At 37.8% G+C, this 25,438-nt stretch overlaps 1 protein-coding gene across 2 annotated transcripts; it reads right to left on the reverse strand.

Moving 5' to 3' along the window:
- Positions 1-9,043: 9,043 nt before the first annotated feature.
- Positions 9,044-23,550, reverse strand: parvg (parvin, gamma). 2 transcript variants are annotated; one of them, XM_069695282.1, is made up of 13 exons: positions 23,410-23,550; positions 22,531-22,625; positions 22,053-22,117; positions 21,258-21,360; positions 20,990-21,133; positions 16,641-16,756; positions 16,481-16,536; positions 16,370-16,407; positions 16,205-16,266; positions 15,032-15,100; positions 14,784-14,885; positions 13,070-13,142; positions 9,044-10,584 (listed from the first exon to the last, which is right to left on the reverse strand). In XM_069695282.1, exons 2-13 carry the CDS (start codon positions 22,592-22,594, stop codon positions 10,511-10,513), a joined length of 966 nt encoding a protein of 321 aa, XP_069551383.1. In that variant the 5' UTR covers positions 22,595-22,625; positions 23,410-23,550; the 3' UTR covers positions 9,044-10,510. The 2 variants fall into 2 exon arrangements, with proteins under 2 accessions (XP_069551383.1, XP_069551384.1); XM_069695283.1 differs by having other exon boundaries at positions 22,531-22,662.
- Positions 23,551-25,438: the final 1,888 nt, after the last annotated feature.

A 25,438-nucleotide genomic window follows, 5' to 3' on the forward strand; every position in this document is an offset into this window, starting at 1 on the left:
TGATTGACCTGCTCTTACATTGTCCACTTTTCTAAAAACTTAACTTCATTAAGTACCTGAAAATGAATGTATGTATGTAAGTTATCCAGGTTCATTTATTTAGTTGAAAAAAAGGGCCACATTTGTTATATTTTCTTCCTATCTGCTATCACGACTGTTAACGTCCACAATAATTACTTTCTTTAAAATATAACAGAAAAAAGTTCATTTCTATTTTTTTAGGCTTACCTTGGTGATGGCTTGCAATTTGATTATTCACTTTTGCTGTAATTACCATCCTGAGTTGTCCGTACAGAAAACGATCCAATCAGCTGTTTGATTATTTTGGTGATGAGCATCTGTCACCCAATCAGACAAACACTGATTGCTGATTGCTAGGTCATTCCTGCTACCAGCTTATCTTTACATTTGATATGAAGCCACCTCTATGTTTTTTTCTATCAGTGTATACTCTCACTGTTTTCTTTTTACATTCATTCTGATATGTCGCCTAAATACCTTTTTAATGCTTATTTGGCTTAGGGCGCCCCACAAAAAACCCAACACCCAAGCCTTTCTATGGTAGGGAAAAACCCTATTGGCAGATACTCAAATGGCCTTGATTTGGATAAAGGCCAAAAAAAACTCAGTACACAACTATACATACAGTATAGTCACATAACCCTGTTTGGATACTTGGACAAGACAGAGTTTAGAATTAGGTTTTATAAGTATTTTCAGACCATGTCTCAGTTATAAACGTTACATTGGAAATATGTTTTGCAAAAGTAATGCTCTTAATAATGTGGTAAACTGATTGCCTGGGAACATCCTGTGGTGTCAACTTTACAATATCCAAAGGGGAGCAGAAGTGCACTACTATTATACTATTTAGTTAGCTATGATATGCAAAATTCTGTCCGTAGGTGTGAATATGAGGATACATGGTTGTCCATCCTTTTGTGTTGGCCCTGTAATGGACTGGCAACCAGTTCACGGTTCCGACCTTGACCCAAAGTGAGCTGGGGTAGAAATCATCTTCCGTGACCTTTAGCAGCCTTTAGATAATAGATGATTGCTAAATTCTAGCCTTCGAAGCAACAAATTAGGTTTTTAAAGCAGGCAGGAAGTTAATAAGCCTGACATCACCACACAGTTTACTCCAATCCATACACTTCAACCTTTATGTTTTTGTTTTTTGAAAGGTCATAGAAATATACTATCCTACGTTATAGTTTAAATGGTAAATCTATAAAAAAAATAAAAATAAAAAAAAGACTGAGGAAGTTAGGGGAAAGGATTTAGAAAACAGTCAACAGTTTTGATTTATTTTAATGACAGACAGGTAAAGAAACTGAAAAATTTATATATTTTTTTTACCAAAATAGAAATCCAAATGTTATTGATGTAGGCAGTAAGGTTGCCTTGACAGATAACATTTTCCAGCTTTTTGTCAATTAAAGGCAAAATTGAAAGTTTCTATATTAACCTTGCTTGCCTTTTTTAGTATAGTCAATCATTACAGCACTAGATGATGCATCCAGCCATAAGGCAGTGACCTTTTCAAGCTGGCAGAGCCACATCCACAGCCAGCCAACGTGGAAACATCATTAAAGCAATGAGCTGATGGTGAAACCCGAACGCAAAAAAAACAACCATGACAGGCAATGTCAGAGCTCAATACCTCACTTCAAATCAGACACCTGCTGCAGCTCACCTTTGACGATGGCCCTGGAAACTAAGAAGTTTGTTAGCACATTGTCAAGGTCCCTTTGAGCTTTCCTAATAAGCTCTGACTTGTACTTTTGACCGACCCTCATCCACCTCGGTCAATCCTGCCCAGGTCCCGCTCGTCAGACTGCTTCTTCACGCTGCCATCTTTTCTCCACTCAATTCATTTGTCCTCCTCCTTCCTGTATGCCAGTAACCAATGCTCTTCTTGCACATATGAAACCAATTGCTGCCATCCATCACCATTTAAAAACCATTGTCTGGATTTCCACATCCTGCTGTTATTGAGGAGCCTGTGATACATCCTGCCAACATTTATCTATTAAAACTCCATTAGGCCTCAATTCTCTGCTGCTCAGGGCGGATCTTCTGTGACACTGATACCACATTAGGATCCATCTGAAGCACGTTACAGTTCATGATGTCACTTTAAACTAGCTTTTCTAAATGTTCAAGGTTTACTGCAGAAGTAAACCAAACCAAACCATTGCAAATAAAATGAAAAAGCAATACAAAACAGTGGAAGACTGACTGACGTATGACGTTTGGTCTTATTTTATAAGTCAGTTTAAATCAGTTGTTTCCATGTTTTTTTTGGCATTCCCTGTGACACTCTCAAGCCCATGTCACAAGTTATGAGTTACAAGTAGGACTTCAACTTATGTTTATTTTATTTTCAAGTAATCTACCAATTGTTTTCTCCCTTCATCAACTGTTCAGTTGAAAGTATCAGAAAAATAGTAAACAATGTGAATCATAGTTTTTGTGTGTTTTGTCAAACACACAAAGATATTAGATTACTTTCAAAGAATACCAGAAAAATATGAACATTTGGAACCATAGCAGAAGCTATACAAGGGATTTTTGGCATTTTTGCTCAAGAAATGATTTTAACAACAAATAAAAAAGATTATTTTGCATAGCTCGTAGAGGACTGAAAGTCCTCTCACTATTTAGTGATAAAAGGCAAAGAATGTAAAAAAGTCATCACAATGGGTGCAGCATTAATCTTTTTTTTTATTATTATTTCTAATTCATCTTATGAATCATCTCCTGAACTCTTAGACTATACATGACCCTTATGGTGGTCCAAACCCTGAGGTTGAGAACCACAAAATATTATATAACATCTCTAAATGTTATCAAACATCAATGATATTTGTGTAAAGTACAGTGTATGCTGCCTTATTTTTGCTTTAAGATTTTTTTTTTTGTGTGTGTATAATTTCAGTTTATTTATTTACTAATCTTATGTTATTTAACATTTTGACAACCTGCAGTTATTTATGGTTATTAGTAGGTTTTAGTTTGTGAAAGGATTTTTGGAGCTCAGCCTGTGATCTTACATGAAACAGATTTCTCTTGTAAATATAAATGATCTAGGCGTGGCTTTAATGTTCTTATCACTCCATGCAATAATACGCAAAGGTCAACATTACTGGGAAATCAGGAGTGACAGTAATAAACTTAATTCCCCCCAAACTGAGACAGCCAAATCTAAACACCACAGCCCACAGGATTTACAGCAGCAAACTAAGAAACTTCGTCTATGCAGCAGATAATAATTCAGCATATTAAAAGTCATAAAACTGTAATGCTGTAAGCAGAAAATGTCTTTCTAAATGTTATGTAGAATTAATACATTGCAAGTGACCATTAAAAGACACAAGTATTGGTGCGAAGACAAAGTGAACCAGAAGCTCTGCAGTTTGAATGGAACTGATATAAAGGATAGAAAATCAGGCCATCACATAAGCACATTGCTTTGAGTTGAAATATTTCTAATGCTCAGCTGAACACGAAATGTGTGACAAAAGCTCCACTGAGCTCCCACTGAAGCCAATATTACAAGGATACAATTATGCAAATAGTCTGTGTACAGTCATGTTTACCTCCCAAAGGTCAAAACAGCACAGTTTTCAACAACAGAGTTCGCTTGAAATGAGGGAAAACAAGAAGAAACAAGACATGGGAAGTCTGCACAAAACCAATGCAGCTCCTCAGACTCACAATACTCAAACTCTTTTCAACACTATGTAAATCAACAGCATGAAAGCATGACGGTGCAAGATCAAAACAACCAAAATAAAACGTTATGTCACCGTCAGTCTTTTCAGAAAGTTAATATACAATTAATATCAATAGAAAAGCAGCCAGTAGACACCAAAAAAAAAAAGACATCAAGCACATCTAAGAGAAACATAAAACACTAAGATTCATAGTTTATTCATAATCCCGAGTAGACAAACACCAACAACAAACACTCATAGTTTATTTTTGCACAAGCAGCTAGCTTATTAAACTCACCTTTAAGAAGTTAAAGCGATGATGTTTGTCCAGGTGTGGTGACAAGATGGCGGCGGTCAACACTGGTTTTTACACGACAGCAGGAGGAACAATTAAACTGGCTGGTATCCTGCAACTGTTTGAAGTATCAAACTATTTTGCTTGCCTAGTATGCAGTAACAGTGTTTAGGGATCACGTAGAAAGGTAAAACAGTAAATGAAGAACAGAGCAGTGGGCGTGGCTTGATGGTGTTTAAAAGCCGCCATATTGTAAAAAAGTGCCCTGCTCTTCTTCGGGGTTTTATGGTGGTTGACATCCATACAGTTGCATTACTGCGCTCTGCTGTTTTTAATCGTTCACTGCAATTTTTTTAATCAGTCCAGTCGCTTTCAAAAACATATTTATCAATTTCCTCCCCTCTGTCTGTTGCAACTTGCAGCAGCCAATTTATGGAGACCCAAAGTGTGCAACATTTAATTACAACACATAATAACAGTTGGAATTTGTGAACATTAAAAATATTTAATACCATGGTGAAATGATGACACAAAGATTTTCCTTTTTATTTTACTGTTGTCCCCAGTTACTGTTTTCTTTCATATTTTCACAACAGTCTTTGTCAATCAAGACAAAAAAGGAAGGGCCATTGACGGTACAATTATATATACTTCAACGTTCTAGATCAGACGTCATGAAGTGCATCACAATTAAAGAAAAGTAATAAATAGAATAGAAAAAAAATAAAACTAAGCAAAGACTAGTGTCATCAGCTCGTAATGAGTGACTGTCTTGATTGTGTGCTATTGAGGCAACCAATTTGGCTTTAAATTATAAAATAAACAGGATGAAATAAAATTCCATGATAATGAGCTGATATTTGAAATTTTATTGGAAAACTTGGCAAAGCAATGCCTATAAGACACATTATCCTAAAATGATTTACATGATCAATCCTTTTATAAAGCTTTTGACAGTATTTAATAGTGAACACTGAGTCACTGTATTTATATATACAAATATATATATATATATATATAGATACAGGTGTCTTATATATATATTTGAGTGGAATTAGAAAGGAAACTCTACTTAAATTGTTACTTACACTGTTGATAAAAAAAAAACACAGACGGTAATGACGATGATTGCTGGAACAGCTCGTGTGTTGCATTAGTGTTTGGATCGATGTCTGTTTTCAGCACGGCTCTCCTACTGTACCGTTTGATCAAAAGCTACTGCACCGTGCAGGAGGTTGAGCCATAATCTCTCTCAGAGCGTGGCGTTATACCTCCTGACTGAGGGTTGACATGAGGACAAACCTGTAGAAGTCTGGCCATCTTCTCTGGATTGTATTATTTTAAAGGGCAAAGAAAAAATAAATTACATTCGAAATAAGTGATTTATCTTGATCACATTGTTGTTTTCAACAAACACTTAATGGCTTTAGTGTAATGATTCTTACTGACCAGAGTCCAGAAAAGTTTTATCACGTTACAAAGTTTGGTAAACGTGTGCAAATTATTGAATGTAACTTATTAAAAACAGTGAAATTTGAGTAACTAGAAAGAAGAAAGAAGTTAAGGTTTCACTGTTTCTTTTCCGTGTGGATGTTGTATCGTCTCGTGTGTGACTCTGTCCATGAGCGAACTCCCACTTGAAAACGCCAGTGTTTGGTATCAGCTGCTGAAGCTCCAGCTCCCTATGAATACTGAGGACGGGTCAAATCAGAGAACAAGTGTCCCCCTGGAGGATCAGTAGTTTGTAGCATAAAAAAAATCCAATATAAACAAAACTGAGTTAAAAAAAAAAAAAAAAAACCTTTTCATGATATCTGTATTGGTCACAGGAGCAAACAGGAAGCGTGGATATTCAATTTATTTTCAGCAAAATAACAAGCTCACTCTTGGGAGAAAATAATGTGCTATGCATTTCTTTTGGGCCAAAATTCAAATGCCACAAATGGTCTAATTTTTCTTAAACGGGGCTACTGGATATGATTTTTAAAGGCTCGTGCATGAAATGACATAAATGATAGCAAATATTTTAAGATGTAAATCAGGGACCAAACTAAGGTTAAGCTTTATGTATTAAAAAAAAACAAATAAAACCTGATAATAAATAACCACTTTTTTGCAGCAAGTGTATAATTTATTTGTAAATACATGTACAAAACCACAGGGAATCTTGTGTTGATTGGAATGACTGAATGTAGTGATTTCCCTCCTGTGGTTTTCATACATACCTCCTCCCCTGCCATCAGCTCTACAGTGATTGCATTTGAAACATGATCATAACCTCCTTAGTGATTCTTGAGTGTAGCAGCACACGTGAAATGCTTATTATTATTTAACACTGATGTAAACTCTTTATGATAGTCTGAGACTGTAGATTCAACTCTCGCTGGCAATCAGTCTGGATTTATGGTGGACAATTTGGTAGCTTGAGTTGAATTAAATTACATTGCAGTAAGATATGTTTTACTAACGTCTCAAAGATAAAATAGTGTTCAAAGCTACACTTTTTACATCTGAAATGACTCTCAAACCAACCTCTGAGTTTCAAACTGCAAAACAATAATTACCATTAAAAATGATGTTACATATTTGGGGTGTGAAATGAATCAGCATTTATTGGGCTCAATGACAAGAGTAATATCAAATGTCATGATTCCTGAGCTAAACCTGCCTCTCCAGAAAACTGTCACCTGTGTTAGCTGATATAAACCTACATTAATACATAAAACTGCCGCAGAATAACCACCAGTTTATTTCTTCACTCACACTGCTGCTGCCCTGTTGGCTCTGTTCCCCGTTTCATGCACAGAGAGATGCATCTGTTCGGTGTGACAAGGGAGGCAGATATTACTCATGTTTCCTGTCAACATTTTGGATGGATTTCGACAACTATTTGTCCAGTGGGTTTTCTGGGCAGAGAGACAGCATTTGTTTTCTTCAAAATCAGCTCATGAGAAATCTGCTGTGGTGACTAAAGGCAGGAAAATATACTCACAGTCGCCTCCTAAATAGCATGAAATCATTTCTACTATATTCTCAGCCCATGTCTAATAAAGTAGGCATAAATTATGGATTTGTATTTTTCATTATACAGTACCTGTCGGAGGCGTCAGTACTAATGGTGTTCACATGGAAGAAGAGGGTGTTGCCACTGGAGCAAAACAGGTTTAATCCTTCAAACGTTTATCCTAAAATGCATTCTTGTTTGTTCTGATGGATTAGAAGCTGGTATCAGAATAAGCTGCGACCTTGACGTTGATTTACATGCAGCGGCTAAATGACGTTAATCTTCCCTGACTTTCACTTGTATTTCTGTGTCGAAAAGATCATCACAACTGCATGTCAAAGACACACAGATACTTACTGTACCCTCATACTGTATATCATGTATTAATTTTGTTTCATGATTAGGTAACATTTGAAAAAAAAACATTTCACAGTTAAGATAAACTGTCAGTATGGCAACAAAAGGAGAATTTGGGAAAGGGGTTATTGAAGATCAAAATACTACAACGATACAACAACAAATTCATTTGGGGGCCAAAATATCGACATCATTAACTCTTAACAAGACATACAAGAAAAGTATAGTACTTTGAAATGCCATTCATGGTGCATGTGAATTTGTTAAAAGCCATTTATGTATATAAGGAAAGCATGCTAAAATGTAGTCTGCACAAAATAATGTTACCTTACTACCTACATTATATATAATATATTTTATATGAATGAACAAACTGTTGAGGAATGAACTATATATGTTTTTGTATATTTTTATACATATATAATTATATGTTACATTATCAGTTATCTTTGCACAAACAGCCCATTCAGTACCTTTCAGTTCGGTTTTCAACATTTGATTGCAGCATTTTGGTTTTATTTGCACTTGTGATGTTCTGAAACATATCTGAGCACGCTTGATCAGACGGTCCCTGACCACCAAAGCTATCCTACTGTCAATGAAATATAGAACATTTGGTGGGTGTGAACCTACATTTACATGTCGGTTAGGTTAGGTTAGGTTAGGTTAGGTTAGGTTAGGTTAGGTTAGGTAGGTTAGGTTAGGTTAGGTAGGTTAGGTAAACTAACATAAATATGTTTTAAATAAACATACAGAGACAAACTTAATGTGACAACAGGTGTGAGATGGGGAGGTGGAGGGAGTTAAATTACTCAAAGCAGGCCAAACTAAAGCTACATTGAGTATCCAATGTTTATACTATGTACCCTCTGTTAGCGATAGGATGTGTACAATATACAAGTGGACAATATATGGAACATTGACTACATATCTGCTTGAAGAATTGAAATGGCTTCATGTAGTTTGTGTAAATCTTATTTGGGGAAATATCAAAATGAACAAAGAAAGCACTTTATTGAAAAAGTGTTCTTTCGTAGTGTAAAGCTCAGTCGAGCTTTACGCTGGTTCATGCCTTCATAAAGTAAAGTGCAATTTAATTTTCAACAAGCAAATCTGGTTCATGATCACGTGGGATGAGGGGTTTAAAGGCTATAAATTTGAAAAGAGAATATAAGACATTTAGATTTCATAATATATAAACTGTCAACTAAATGATGAGTGAGATCAACACACACCTCACTGTCTCTTCCTGTTTCTGTCTCTGGTGTCCCTCGCTGTACAGCAGCTCCGTTTCCATCTGACTGCCGAGCACATTTGATTCTAACTTTTTGAAATGCCAGGGGAAATAAAATGTGAATTAAAAGAGTATTTTCCATCACTTCAGTGAAAATAAATAAATTGACTTCCTGAATGTCAACAAACACATCTGCAAGGAAACTGAAGGGAATAAGAAGCGTGAAAAGTGGTTGTTGTCACTGTTTAGAAATGTCATACTTTAAACTAAAGACAGAAACAATGAAATTTGCTAATACACAAACTAAATCCACAAGACTGAACCAGAGAGGCAACAGCTGGTATTATTATTATTTAACACTAAGGAACAGCTAAATATAACAGATTTACACACACAAAAATTGTAAAGGTTTGGATACATTTGAACACATGAAGTGGATGAAGAAATTATTGTTGTTTATTGAGAAGTGACAGTTAAAGACAGGTCAGCGTTAGAGCAAGAATGAAACTGCTTCAATATTGTCCGGCTGAAAGGGATGTAAAGGAGAGAAGATGAGAATGAGCTACGGGGAAAACTCGGCGACACTGACATCGACACCCAACATCCTCAACCAAAAATAAAACATGTAAACAAAGAAAGGATAAGTCAACATATAATTTATGCTGTTAACATTTGAACGTCCTTATACTGTCAACAATATGTGACCAGATGATGCATTAATATTTGACTTCATATGCTCTGCAGGCATTAAAACATTGGCATTGTTGCTAATGAGTGTAGAACAGTGCAATTGAGGCTATTTGTTTCAATATTTTAAAGGGTAATAGTTTGAGATAATCATAGATTGTGTGTGAATTCATAGCGTTAGGTGTTTTTTCTATCAGATATGATGTAGTTGTAACCACTAAAGTAACTGTTGAGATCGTCAGACTAAATACACGAGCAGTTAGACGCATCAGACAGACTGTTATGAAGCCAGTAGATCAGTCAAAGGATCTGAAGTGCTTTATGTGGAGGTGGCACACTTGGACTGTTGTAACACACAGGAAAACTGTGGACACTTAGTGGCTGGTCTGTAAACTGTGACGGATATTTACAATGTGAGCGTTCGGGTAATTATTTTGATGTCCCGGAAGAAGTTTGGTTAATTTGTTGTTGTTGCTTTTTTTGTTATTGATGTCATTGCGTTGTCAGATCTTAGCAGATATCTTTGTGAAGGAGAACACTGAAGTTGTGTTTGCATTAAGTGACTTGCATCAGCTGCTTCATTCATGCCTTTCCATTAGTGGATCAGCCAGGTATAAACAGGCATAACTTCTCACGATCAATCGTCTGATACATTCATGCCAAAACTGTTTGCTGCCACTGCCTCCACCAGCTGAACCTTGAACTCGGAAGTTTTTGGTGCCGCTTATGTGCGTGTTAAAAACACCAAAATTAAAAATGCACGTGTCAAGATGTAATCCTGTGTCCCTGAGTCATATCTTCAACTATCTCTCATTGTAATGCTGAATGTGTTTATGCAGAGCTTTGAAGGTTATATTGAAAAATGTGTCTTCTTTTCCTTCCCATAATGAGTTTAAAGATCACATTTGAGTGATCCAGACAAATATCTGAATGATTGTTTCAAATCTCTCGAGCAACTATAGCCTTTCAGCATTTTCATATTTACATACATCCCATTACAGAAGTTATCATTTCACATTGACTTTTAATTTTAGCACATTGTAGCCAAAACTATGAAACCAGAGTTATCCTTTAAATCAGCCTAAAAGATGGCATCATCCACGTTCCTGAAAACCAGTCAACAGCCCTGTTCAGTAATTGACCAAACACTCCTCTCAGACTTGTTTGTATTTCCAGTGGCTCAGTTGGTTCCTCTTCATTTGATGTCCTCTCTCTCACTTTGTTTTGTGCTTCATGAACAGAGCGTACAGAACCTTCAAGGTTGCAGCGATGTCCTGAGAGACGATATCTGTCACGGTATCCACAGGAGACATAATGCACAATCAGCATCCCTGAGCCAAGCATGGAAAATATGAGGGTGCTTTTACCAACATTAGCTAATAACTATTCTCACAATCCATCCTCACAGGTCATAGATCAGGGGGCCATAAAATAAAAGCATTAGATGCAAACGTAATCAATACTTCCTTGGTGAGATGAGATCCCAACAAAATTGCTCTCAGCTGTGAGATGCACTAACTGAATGAATGTGACATGAAGATGGACTCTACCACTGGCTAACCTAATTCTCGCACGCATCACGGTCCTGTTTTAGGCCCTGAGTGCCGGGATTCCTCATTCCATCACAGCAATTATGCCGTTAATTAAAAGGACACTAAAAATGAATTAAATTAGCGACTTGCTCCTGGCTTAGATTCATTGTGCTGGTTCTTAGGTTAACAGTTATTGTGCTGAGGCTTTCTTTTACAATTACAGGCATATATTGTGGAGAAGTTTTAGTGGTTGTGAGAGAGAGATTCAAGCTCAGGGAGAATGAGGAGCCTCTTGTCAATAATGCATCTGCAGGGAGGTGAAGTTGATCCACTTGCTATTGATCTATTCGCACACTTAGACGAGTAAGTAACTCACCCAGTCACTTACTCTAGTTCACTCTTCTCTTAGTGGAGTGATTTACTCTGTGGCCAAAAGTAAACAGTCAAACACAATCGTAAGGCACAGTAGTGATGGACTCAAAACATATAATTTTAACAGCATTATAGGAGCCTACAATACAGATAAGGAGTGTTCACAAGTCACCTGGTTAGAGTTTAAACTGTTATGTAAACAACATTCGTCAGAATTAAGATTTCCCTGAACTCTGTCTGAGACAAACCAAGAAAAAACAGCTCAAACACACACAAGTTGATACATTTTTGAGTGGACATTAACTATACACATGCACAAATTATTACATCTTCATTTATCCTGTAATTGGGAATTTTGAAACTGCAGATGAATTAAAACAATACTGTATATGTAGATTAAGGATGGGCAGGCTGGCCTTGTTGTGACACATGACACGGACACTTTTGCTACAGTCAAACACATCTCTCTCTCTCTCCTCTCATTTCCTGTCTGTTTCTATACTCTTCAATGTCTGATAAAGGCTAAATTTATATTTTTAAAAAAATGAATTACTGATTGACTGACATTAAAAATTAGCAGATCAACAAAAAAATATGCTAATTTTACAATCAATTAAATCTGCTGAAATGGGGAAATTTACAGCTTTAAAGTTAATTAAATGCGTTTTGGACTGTTGGTTCGGCAAAAACTAGACATCTGATGACATCTACTTGGCGTGATGGACATTTTATGGACCAAAAGATTAATAAACAAAATGAAAGGCAGATTAAACAAAGATGAAAATAATCAATAGTCGCTGCCCTAACGTTTACTAAGAGTGGTCATCATGTTAAATCAATAGGCTAGATATAGCCTCCATAGTAATATATCAGGCAAATGTACAGATTTTTTTTCCTGGATTCCTTTGTCATATGTGGGGTCTCTTATTGTTCTTAAATCAGTCATCCATGTCAAATAGCATGGCTATGAATAACAGTATACAGTCCCAAAAAGTATCTGTATTTAAATCTTTATCAAACCCTTCACTTAATTCATGAACAGTTAATCTAGAGCTTACTTTAACCTTATTAAACCGGAGACAAATTTTGATCTCTATCTGATAAAATAAAGCTTTTGATTTTGGGGATAAATGCTCAGATGCTGAAGTTTTTGCCGTGAATCAAAATGTTTGTTATTTTCACGGTTGGAAAATCTGATAACCAGCAGCTGCAAGTTGGAAATGACAAACACTAAATTTCCCAGTTTGACAGTACGCAGATACAATCTGAATATCTCTGGGATCTGCCTGATATCTGTGTGATATACAGTAGCTGTGCTTATGAATACAGATAATATATCTTCCTCCAGACAAACACGCACACACAGTAGATACAACCACAGCGGCGAAACCCTTGTGTCTATCAACGGACACCAGAGTGACATCATCCCCTTTAGACTGTCTCCCTCACTGCTCGTCTCTTAATGAATGACAATGGCCTCGGACTGAGCCAATCATCCGCTGTGATACTCATCGAGACACGAGTTGCACTCATTCATATTCCGCAAGCAATTCTGCCTCTCCCTCCAAAACGCTGTCAAAGCCGCACTCCACGGTGCAGCGGAGATTAACTCAAACTGCCGGAGCGATCCCCCCCTCCTCGTCTCGCATACAAACTGATTTTGGCGTTTCCCTGTCATCCAGATAAATGATCCTGCTGGAGGATATCATGTGAATTAGTTTGACATTACTGTCTTGGAGCTCCAGTGTTGTTGTTTTACTTACAGTTCTACTGTTTGTGTATTTTTCATTCTCTGTGCCTGGCATTTTAATTTAAGTAAATCTGCTGTGAACAAGTCGGAGTGTGTGAACCCGAGTGTTTTTTCCTCACCTTGTGGGTCAACACTGGACAGTTCCAGGCCAGTATCATTCAGGAGGTCCAAGGCCAAGGTCACATTGTGAAGCTAGAGGTCAAAGAAAAACCAAATACTTAAGACATAATCATAATTTAACCCAAATGAGTAAAATATATTTGAAATTCAGTTGTAAACTCTATTTATGGTAAAACGTGTACATTTTCTACTGGAATGAAACAAATAACTGTTATATTTTAATATACTTTTGGGAAAACATTTATTCATATCCAGCATGGATATGTAAGTTAAGTATATTTACTTAACGACTAAGTTTTGAGGTGCTTGAACTCGTGTATTTCCATAATGTAACTTTCCACTTCAACTCCACGACATCTATACATGTATTTTCCACTCGATTGCATTTATCTGGCAGCTATATCAGCTAGTTACTTTTCAAATCATTCAGATACATTTTATTCATGCATAGAATACTAAGTGTTGATAATTAAACGAACAGTATTAAAAATTTATAATTCGATCTACCATTACAAACATTAAATGTTGATTAAATTTATATCCACAACATAGTGCAATACTCCAGCTTCCCTATTACCACTACTGTTTAGACCACACAGAATATGATTAAAGAAAATCAGTTCTTTAGCTCTTCTGTAACTGTTGTCACAGGTGCATCATATTGCTGAGTGATCATGAATACTTTCTGCCTGGTATATTAAATTAAATTAGGATTTACAACTCAATGCACCAAATGTGTGCATGCATGTCAGTGCTAATTACTACTGCAGAGTTTTACATGTAGTAGCCTACAAATTGTTAGTGGGTCTTTTTACAGCTGATGACATCTTAGCAGTCTATGCAGCTGTACATTTTGATTACATGGCGTTAATTGGCCAATAAAATTCATCTATGCATCTATTTATGTTGTGTTTGTGTATTAGTATGTATTTGTGCATCATTTCCATGAAGTTGTAACTACATCTGTGAAATATCCTCTGGTCAAGAACTGGAAAACACCTAAATTGTAGATGTATTATGTACTATTACAATGATATTTGATCTACTATACAATGTATTATGGATCAGACTTTCATGTATTTATCACTACGTTTTCTCTTTTCAAAATATAAAAAAAATCTGATAATTTGTGTCACAGTATCTTCATTCAGTAAGTTATTCATGAACTCAACTTATCCATGATAAAAGGGCCATGACTTGTTCATAGACCCATCATATTGCCTCAAGTAAAGTGGGATCAAAGATAGCATTGCAAGTGAGCTGTGACACAGAAGTAGTTATGCATCTACTTTTATTATGGGAATTGTCAAATATTAATTATTATCATATAATGTAAGAGGGTTTTGGATCACGTTTTGGTACTGTAGCCTATTATCTGCTGCGCTCTTGTGGGAATTAGATTAGATTAGCGCAAATTAGATATGAAGGATGTGTAATATATTCTCAGTACTTGTGAATTAGAATAAATAAATATGTGTCTATTTAAATGTTCACAGAAAATCAGTAAAACGTGAAATTAATTTTAATTTAAATAGGCAGTTTGTATTTTAAACAGTTTATTTTTGATAAAAACATCACAAATGACAAAAATAATCATCTGTGAGCATCTATAGGCTGGATGATGATGGTGTTGTATGTGAGCCTCTGTTCAGTCTTAACTTAGCACCTCTCTGAAGAGGCACGTCATGAATCCAAAGTGAGTCCATACCATACCATCTCAGAGTCATTGACAGGGGTCAGGTTAAAGCCAAAGAGCGGGATGAAGAACCCCTCCAACTGTCCGATCAGCAGCAGCAGGATGACGCCATCAGCAAACTGGACAGGAAACAAACAGGACATTGGAGCATGTCCATGGAAGGTGATGAAATCTCAGGGGAGGTAATCGGTGAGGTTTTTTTTTTTTTTTTTTATCAGAGAAGCGTGTAAGCACAACAGAACAATGTTCAGCTATTGGTCTGTACCTGTTTGTCCATATCAGCCACCTGTAGGCCCATAGTCGCCACATTCTGGTTGACAAAATGTAAGATAGCCTGAAAATGGAAAAATTAAACAGTAGAAATTGCAAGTCAGCCTTATTTAAAGTATTTTTTAAAGGTATCTTCATCAAAACCTGACACTTCAGTTTGTAGCCAGGATGAAGGATTGTAAAATCGGACTCCTAAACGAATAGAAGCTTTGTGACTCTGCACTGCATGACTGCATTGAAATCAGTGCTGAAAGGATTTGTCAATTCATAGATTAGTCAAACAACTGAAAACTGTCAATGCTAACATTTTTTAATTGACCTTTTTCACAACTTTGGCTTGTCTTAACGGGCGAAGCACGGGTGAGACGAGTTTTGTTAGCGACATGACCCTGGTTTCAGCTCATCTAAATGGAGTGCAGTGATTTTTAATTTATTGATTACGCCTGTGCTATGACATGCCAAAATGTATGCTGGAAAAAAAAGGTCTATTATTTTAGATTCAAGGTTCTCATCAGCACAGAGGATGATGGGGAATGTAGTCCAAAACCAAATTCTTAGTTAAATCATAACTTTGACCTGGTGAAGGCACTAAATCAAAAGCAAGAGGATAGCCTAAGTTTTTACAGTTAATCCTGAGCAGGACACAAATGTTTGTCTCATGGCAGTTTGTTCAATAGTTGTCAAGAAATCTCGCTCTAAACTAAAACATGAGCCTCATGGTGGCGCAACAGGAAAAGGAAGACAATCACCAAAGTCAGTAGGTTTTTTCAAACATTTGTTGGTTCCACCTTCTAATGTGTTCAGATTTTCCTTCTCTCCTCTGTAATTTATCATTGCAAATGGAATATCTTTAGGTTTTGAGGATTTTTGGAAAAATATTAATGTACATTAATAAATAAACAAAATAATTATGATTTGCAACTCTACGTGGGAATGATTAATTGTAAGAGGACCAAAAAGCTTTTTTTTTTTTGCACATTTGATCCATATTCTTATCCCACAGATGCCAACTCTACATCCATCAGGTTTATACTTTAGGTTCAGGTTATAATAACAAACACAGTGTGACATTTACTTTCTGCTCTAACACATTTCCTCTCTCACTGTGGAGATGAGAGAGTCAACACCTCACAACATCTCAGCACTTCTTCTCCTGTCCTCGTTATACCTTCTTCACTGTGTTGACCTTCTGAGCGTCAAGCTTCAGCAGTTGGTCGATAGGATCCTCCCCTGGGTGACCAGACAGCCAGAAAAATGTGTTAGTAGGCTGTAATGCTGTTTGGATGACATTCAAGAAGTCACATCAGCTCAACCTCTGACTACTCTCACTCACTTTCAGTGTTACCAGGGGAGTCTGAGCCGGCTTCGCTGCTGAAAAAGTCAAAAAACCTGAGGTGAGTTTTTCTCACATTTACAGCATCGCGCAGGACAGAAATCCACTCACCTTTCCTCTGTGAGGACTTCCGTCTGCATGTCTGATTTGATGCCACTTCTGCTGACCTGGGTAGAAATGAAAGTGAACCACAAGTCAGCAGCAATTCCACAAAGTGTGTTTGAGACAGAGATGGAGCAGAAAAACTGCTGAAGCTTGAGGTGAAACTCACTTCCAAAACTATAACCTCAACCTTCACATTGGGTGGCAAATCCAGTTCGGGCTGGAAACATCTCACCATGGCAACCAGCAGATGAATAGTGGCCAGAAGGTCTTTGTTGTGGATGACTGTAAGGCAAACAGCAGAGAACAAAACACACACACACACACACACACACACACACACACACACACACACACACACACACACACACACACACACACACACACACAAAATCAGCTAACACTGATGTGACACAGTTCACCGACATCTATTTTGGAAACAAAGAAAGGCCATGAGCATCTTGGATTCATAAAGAAGATGAACAGCTGGCACAGCTGGCACAGTGGTGCACACACAACAACCTGGAGCTGAATATGCACAAAACTGTGGAGATGCCCCCCAGCGCTGCTCCTCCTCTCCTCTGGCAGGCGCTACAGAGCACTATACTACAACACTACCAAACACAAGAACAGTTTTTTCCCACTCCATCACCTGTCACTGTTAAATATATATACTGCACAGAGGCAAGCACCCATGCATATACTGTATATATTCCCTGATATGTATGAAAGGTAATTTATTCTCTATACATCTAATATTTATTTCAGCATGTCGTGCACACTAACATCTTTGCACTACTTGAATAACATCTACTGGGACAGTAAAAATCATTTGCACATGGGTTGTGAGGCAGACATGACATCCCACCGCCACCACACTACTTTAATAGGCTACTTATACAAATTGAATTGTGTTGCTATTGTTGTCCTGTTTTCACTCTGTCCTGTCTTGTTTCTTTTTCTAGTATATTTTAGTCTTTATTTCTTCTGATGTCTGTTGTTGCATGTGTACTGAGAGCTGCTGCACATTAAAGCTAATTCCTCATCTCTGTCAACTGATGTGGCCAATTGATCTGAACCTGATTCTGATCATTATTATTTAACTGTGTAATTTAATTACATCTGAACACTTTAGGTTGAATTTCTTCAATTTTCAGATTTTCATGAAATCAAAGAACAGCCATTCTATGTAATTATATATAGTATGCATTCACTTTCTGAAATTACTGTACGTCGACAGTATTTAAAGCGCTTTAGTCTCAACACTGGCCTCACAGTCATTTTTTTGTCAGCCCCATTGTTTTTTGTTACTCTCCTACAGCCCAATCAGAGCTCTATTATGTTACTGCGGCTGCTTCACAGTAAAAGCATTAGAATGGTGAAACATGGGGTGGCTTTTATTGCAAAGCAGTGGCAGGACTTGCCGTGTTTTTAGATTAGATTAAATTAGACTTTATTAATCCTACAGTGGGGAAATTTAGTCGTCGTAGCAGCACATACACAGTATGAACAAATTTACAAATACGTATGCAATAAAAAAAAATATGAGATAAAAAATAATTATTTTAGAAAAAAATAAGAGCAATAAAAGAATAAATACACACACAGAATATATACACAAAAACAAATAAAATAAAGATAAATATAAAATAAAATAAAATAAATAAATAAAGCTATATATATATATATATATATATATATACAGTGGGTACGGAAAGTATTCAGACCTATTTACATTTTTCACTCTTTGTTTCATTGCAGCCATTTGCTAAATAAAAAAAGTTCATTTTATTTCTCATTAATGTACACTCAGCACCCCATCTTGACAGAAAAAAACAGAAATGGAGAAATTTGTGCAAATTTATTAAAAAAGACAAACTGAAATATCACATGGTCATAAGTATTCAGACCCTTTGCTGTGACACTCATATTTAACTCACATGCTGTCCATTTCTTCTGATCCTCCTTGAGATGGTTCTACTCCTTCATTGGAGTCCAGCTGTGTTTAATTAAACTGATTGGACTTGATTAGGAAAGGCACACACCTGTCTATATAAGACCTTACAGCTCACAGTGCATGTCAGAGCAAATGAGAATCATGAGGTCGAAGGAACTGTCCAAGGAGCTCAGAGACAGAATTGTGGCAAGGCACAGATCTGGCCAAGGTTACAAAATAATTTCTGCAGCACTCAAGGTTCCTAAGAGCACAGTGGCCTCCATAATCCTTAAATGGAAGAAGTTTGGGACGACCAGAACTCTTCCTAGACCTGGCCATCCAGCCAAACTGAGCAATCGTGGGAGAAGAGCCTTGGTGAGAGAGGTAAAGAAGAACCCAAAGATCACTGTGGCTGAGCTCCAGAGATGCAGTAGGGAGATGGGAGAAAGTTCCACAAAGTCAACTATCACTGCAGCCCTCCACCAGTCGGGGCTTTATGGCAGAGTGGCCCGACGGAAGCTTCTCCTCAGTGCAAGACATATGAAAGCCTGCATAGAGTTTGCCAAAAAACACATGAAGGACTCCCAGACTATGAGAAATAAGATTCTCTGGTCTGATGAGACCAAGATTGAACTTTTTGGCGTTAATTCTAAGCGGTATGTGTGGAGAAAACCAGGCACTGCTCATCACCTGCCCAATACAATCCCAACAGTGAAACATGGTGGTGGCAGCATCATGCTATGGGGGTGTTTTTCAGCTGCAGGGACAGGACGACTGGTTGCAATTGAAGGAAAGATGAATGCGGCCAAGTACAGAGATATCCTGGAAGAAAACCTCTTCCAGAGTGCTCTGGACCTCAGACTGGGCCGAAGGTTCACCTTCCAACAAGACAATGACCCTAAGCACACAGCTAAAATAACAAAGGAGTGGCTTCGGAACAACTGTGTGACCATTCTTGACTGGCCCAGCCAGAGCCCTGACCTAAACCCAATTGAGCATCTCTGGAGAGACCTGAAAATGGCTGTCCACCAACGTTCACCATCCAACCTGATGGAACTGGAGAGGATCTGCAAGGAAGAATGGCAGAGGATCCCCAAATCCAGGTGTGAAAAGCTTGTTGCATCATTCCCAAGAAGACTCATGGCTGTACGAGCTCAAAAGGATGCTTCTACTCAATACTGAGCAAAGGGTCTGAATACTTATGACCATGTGATATTTCAGTTTTTCTTTTTCAATAAATTTGCACAAATTTCTACATTTCTGTTTTTTTCTGTCAACATGGGGTGCTGAGTGTACATTAATGAGAAATAAAATAACTTTTTTGATTTTAGCAAATGGCTGCAATGAAACAAAGAGTGAAAAATTTAAAGGGGTCTGAATACTTTCCGTACCCACTGTATATACCACAGCGTATGTAGTGCAAAACAAGACTTGGTCATTTTTGCCATTTTATTTTTTCAAATTTGTTTGAAATATTAGAGGTAGTAATGGAAGGTGTATGCAGCAGGTTGCTCATGTCGAGATTCTAAGCAAGGTAACCAGCTTCCCTCTGCTGTGTCCTGCTGTTGTGTGGAGAACACTCATTTTTGGTTCAGTATTATTTGCTGTAGTATGAAATTGAACCTGTTGATAACAGCAAGTAAACACTGTTTCCTCAAATAAATATGTTTGAAAATAACACTTAGTCTAAGTATGACATATGATATGGGGTGGCTGTGATTCAGAGGGTAGAGCAGGTTACCTGCCAAATGTGAGGTTAGTGGTTAGATACCCAGTTTGGGCGGCACGGTGGTGCAGTGGTTAGCACTGTCACCTCACAGCAAAAAAGGTTCGGGGTTCGAATCCGGTCCTGGGCCTTTCTGTGCGGAGTTTGCATGTTCTCCCTGTGCTTGCGTGGGTTCTCTCCAGGTTCTCCGGCTTCCTCCCATCATCCAAAAACACGCACGTCAGGTTACCTGGCGCCGCGCTAGTGGCAGCCTGCTGCAGCAGCTCCCCCCTGAGAGCCCCCCTGCTGTAGCGAAGAAATTTCCCCTCGGGGATTAATAAAGTGTATAAAAAAAAAAAAAAAATCCTCCTGTCCACATGCCAAAGTGTCCTTCGGCAAGACACTAAACCTCAAGTTGATCACCAGCACTTGCCATTTTACTGTCTCCTAAAAACATCTATCTGAAATGTAAATTCCCCTTTTTAAATATTTTAGGTCATTTCAAGAAAAAGAAAAGTGAATTCAAGTTGCTCAGAGTCTGCCTCTGCCCTCTAAGATTATGTTCTAAGGTTATGCAACCATGAGCACTTCAAATTTCACCGTTAGGTGTTCAGTTGCTTTTAGAATTCCAGTTATTAAATGTCCTCTCATTGCTCCATACACCAGCACTATCAAACAATCCACTGACAGGTAATTAAAACAGAACCCCATAATGTCAGTAAGTCTTATCTGCACTAAAATCCCTCACAGTTGGTGCAAGCTTATTTGGCACACTTGAGCTAGCACCAAATCCTGTTGTGATGTGATGGGGTGCCAGCAGAGACCATTTGTTCACTTGTTGCTTTGATGCTGCTGCCCAGTCAGCTGCATGACTCACGTTTGACGTCCCATTTGATGTGACTGCAGTCCTGAAGGCCCAGCCTCTTGTTCAGCTCCTCCAGGATCACTTCCAGCTTGCGGACCTGAGCCACGCTGGTCAGTGCGATGTCAACCATAGTCAAGTGGATGCCAGCCAACCTGGCTGGAGAGAGCAAGTTATTATTTGTGATGTTAGAGCAACTGTTTCACAGCTTTAGGGACCTTTTAATTTGAATAACGATTAAGTGGAATATGATTAATGAAATATCAAATGTGGATTATCTCACCCAGCAGGTGATGAAGCACCAGTCCATCATAGAGATCTTCCTCCAGATTCTGAACCACTATGTGCTCCGATTTCAAACTCCTATTGATCCAATCAACCAATGCCTACCATGACACAATTCATCACAGTTGGAGGCATCAAACACTCTCATCTTCTTGCATTCATTTTTCTTTTGCCAGTGAGGCAAATGAAAAAAAAACCAGCATGAAACTTTGTTTTTTTAAATTTTCTAAATCAATTTTCTGGGACAATACGATCTTGGAATAGATGGAAATGGTGAGGGAAGCAGAATATTACCCAAAAATCAACTCATATTTTATTGCTTTCCTGTACCTATAATGCTGCCTTGGGGATTAATAAAGTATCTATCTATCTATCTATCTCTCTATCTATCTATCTATCTACCTACCTACCTACCTACCTACCTATCTATATTTCATTGTTTTCCTCCTGAATCTACATGTAAGACACGTCAGGCTTATTTAGAATTTTCCATTTGTATGAAACACTTGTGCTGCCATCTTTATCTATAACAATGTTTTAAAATCGGATCCAGCAGACTGTCGGCTCCTCGCTGTGACTCTCTGATCTGTCTCCCATCACCTCTTATAATTATGTTCATTAAAATTTCACTGATCCTTCCACCTCTCTCCCTGCATCAGATATTATTCATACTCTTTACTACATGCGGGAGCACATTATAAAAGTAGGAAAAACATTATGGAGATGTCTTTCGTGTGTAACGTTTATAGTAAGATTCAGAAAATGCCCTCTATTGCAGAAATCCATTTCTCACCTCCTTCAGCTTTTCAAATTGGGGGTCTTTTAAAGATGTTGGCTGAATGACTTTCTGCTTGCCTCCTGTGGGAATATAAAAACAAATTGCACTGGTCATTTTTGGTTTTTTTACATCAATTAAGATGAATAGCTCTCATCATTTTATATATTTTGGATATTTAAATATGGTTTGTATACATTTTGAAAATACAGTAACTGCTTTAATCAATAATTTCATATGGATGAACAAAAACTCTGCAATATGGAGTGTTTTAGTCTCTTTTGGCTTATTGTTTTGGTTTTATGGCCAATTTCAGCTCTCAGGAGCTGTTTCCAGAAGCAGCCAGTGGCTTAAAAAAAAAGACTGATAAACACACTATATGGAGGAATGCAGAAAGTTAGCTGGTGAACTTAGTGGTGGATTTAGCTACTAACTTAACAGATGAGTAACTGCAAGTGTGAAGGGATATTTACTGGTTTGTTAAATGCACACATACCCTGAAAAGACTCCACTTCCACAGTGTCTTCCTCTTTGTGATATTCAAAGACGTGACCCTCCATCACTCTCCTCCTCAAGGGGATATGTTCACTTCTACTGGCAAATGTCAATTGTCAATTGTGCTCACACCCTTCAGAAGAAGGACTTCAACATTATTAAACAGCAGAATGAAGAAACACTTTGTCCATCAACATGTTTGACAGAAGGTCTCTCACTCAGAATTGTCCTTTATTGTGAGAGTCCTTCACCACAATGTTCAGCTTGCAGCTGCTGCAGGGGATCAACTCGCTGACCAGCAGTAGAAAATGCTGATTGTACCAACAGACAGCTTACTGCTGAGTGGAAATATTACACCTTCTGTTTTTCAAGTAAAATAAAATTTTAAAAAAAACAGTCTTGTGGTTAACTCAACAACAATGCACTGCCAGAGTAAAATCTTTAGAAGGATTTTTTTTTCTGATTAAAAATGTAGAAGTTTCTAAAAACACAGAGGAACACAGAATTGAAGTGGTCAAAAACACGTCACGCTGAGAGGAAGACATTTACTTTCTTCACTTCCTTTTCTCTATTTTTGTTTTCCACACTCAGGACACCAAGTAATGTTGATCCCTGCAGAGCTCTACTTCTCCTTCTGAACATTTTGAATCTTATGGTCTGAGACAGAGCACAGCAAACACATAAAGTAACCCACTCTGATAAAACAGACGTGGCCTGGAGCGTGTCAAACTGTTGTTTCCTGAGTCTGGAGAAGAGCGAAGCCTCGATGAGCAACTTTTCTTACCCTGTATGTTTTATGCGTGTGTAGATTCCTCTTCCTGAAGTTGACAGTAATTTTCAAACAAGGTCATAAACAGAAAGTCCTTTTGAATAAGCTTACCGTCAGCAATCTGAGAGCGATTCAACAGTCGGGTGACTTCTGCAGAATTGAGTTCCTTAACTGATGTCAACTCCAGAAAATGTCAGAAGAGAAGCCTCTTGTGAATTCTATCGATGCAAAAAGGCCCCGACTGCGCTCAATTTCAAACCGTCGTTGTAAAAGAAAATAACATGTCACAGGGTCGAAAGGGAAGATAAGCACAAACGAGAGGATGTGGCTGAGAAGGTAACACTTCCTCTTTTTGATACAGGCTTTGCAGCAGAGCTGATGAGGGCGTTTATGTTGTGTGTGTCATGATCTGTGTTTGATACTTTAATAATAAGTATGTGTTAAGGGGAAGAGAGCAGGGAGAACTCTTTGGTACAAATGCATTGTTTGGAAAACCACACTTCAGGAGGGCAGAGAGAAACGTGACACTCGGAGGCCTGAACCACTCAGGCGCCACTCACACATCTCCATCTGTGACCGACCGGATCAATTTGCCTTCATCTGGTCTCCAGCCTTCTCCAGTCTGCAGCAAACACAACAAAAAAAGAGAAAGAGATAGCGAGAACAAAACAACAGCCTCTGTGTGCACCAGCCTTGTTGAAGAAGAGAAAAAGGACCACCTATCAGCCAGACGAAGGGGCAATTTGGGGGATGTGGAAGGTTACCATAGCAACAAAGGAATGAGACAAGAAAATAAAGGACTAAAATAAACCCATAATTCCTTTAGCGAAACTCAAATTGCAGGAATCGTCTGTTCCAAAGCCAATCTCGCGCAAAAGCCAAAGTAAATCTAACCTATCACATAACTAAGGGGTGAAATGAAATTCTCATTCTGTTTGATTCCAGGCATTTATTTCTTGACAGGGAAGATAAAAAAAAAAAAAAAAAAAATGCACACAGTTTAGCCATCCAGTCCTAACACAGACTAGACTGACTCATCCATTCTCTCAATAATTCAGCCTGACTCTATAAATGCAAGAGCAGTCGTGCGGTGTACATCTTAGCAGGTCTCCCGGTGGCACCGCAGGGCCAGCTCTGCTTCAGGAGTAGCAAGAGGTCCAGTCCTCCACGGAGACTCCTCTGAAAGGCCAGTCAATGGGAAGGGACTCTGACTGGGAATCTCCTGAGACGGCGAGAACGCTCTGCACTTAAGGCAGGAGGCAACAGAATCAGCTTTTAAATATGGCTTGAAATATGATGTGCATAGCTCAGAGTTAACAAGGATCATTGACACTTCCTTCAGCTATTAAGAAGTGACTAAAGTAAAGATATGGAAGAATATAAAATATAGTCAGATATAATAGAACATAAAGCCTTTTCAATCTCAGTTTGACACTTTGGGAAATATGTATTTTGCTTTATTGCAGAAACTTTAACATTTGCTTTTTTTTCTCTTACTGAAAAAATAGCATACTAACTTTGACAGTACATGGTAATTCTGTGTATTTTCTACCTAACTAATCGGGCAGCTCTCTACTGATCTGTAAATCCAGTCGTGATGAAGCCAAATAAAAAAGCCCACCTAACTTCCGCTAAAGCTAACTAACATAGCATCATTTCAGCTTTCAACTCAAGTGAAATTCATGATGGTAATGTAGCCTTTTATGCACAAAGTATTATTAATTCAATTATATTTTCAATCATCTATGGACTACACTTGTGATTATCTAGTCTAGTCAAAATCTATTTTCAAAACTAAAGAACAAAATATTAAATTGTAAATTAATTTATACGACTGCTAATCACTGTTACTATCTTTATAGAGCAAGTGCTTCACATAGTGCAGCAGATAGATGATGCAACCCCATGAATCCATAAAGATTACCCAAAGACCTCGTGTGATTTTGTTTTTATATTTTTATATGCCATTTAGGTTTTCTTAGCAATGATTGTTTGTGGGTAAAAAAAAAAATCAGCCTGAAAAAAAGAAATCAAAACTTTCATGCTGACAGTTTGTTTTCCAACCTGAAAACGTTCTTCTAAACTTCACAGATTTCGTCGCTGTTGATCTCTGTAGTCTAAAATCCTCCATGAAACAACA

This window comes from Brachyistius frenatus, unplaced genomic scaffold (genome assembly GCF_029030835.1).
Source record: "Brachyistius frenatus isolate BFR_SWC_R1_liver_20210118 unplaced genomic scaffold, ASM2903083v1 Contig_19, whole genome shotgun sequence".
Classification (NCBI taxonomy): Eukaryota; Metazoa; Chordata; class Actinopteri; family Embiotocidae; genus Brachyistius; species Brachyistius frenatus.

Coding starts and splice junctions, on each gene's coding strand:
- parvg (XM_069695282.1), bottom strand. CDS start 22,594: ATGGAGGGTCACGTCTTTGAATATCACAAAGAGGAAGACACTGTGGAA. Junction 16,408..16,480: donor GAAGTCCTCACAGAGGAAAG/GTGAGTGGATTT, acceptor TGACTTTTTCAG/CAGCGAAGCCGGCTCAGACT. Junction 15,101..16,204: donor AGGTCAACACAGTGAAGAAG/GTATAACGAGGA, acceptor TTCCATTTTCAG/GCTATCTTACATTTTGTCAA.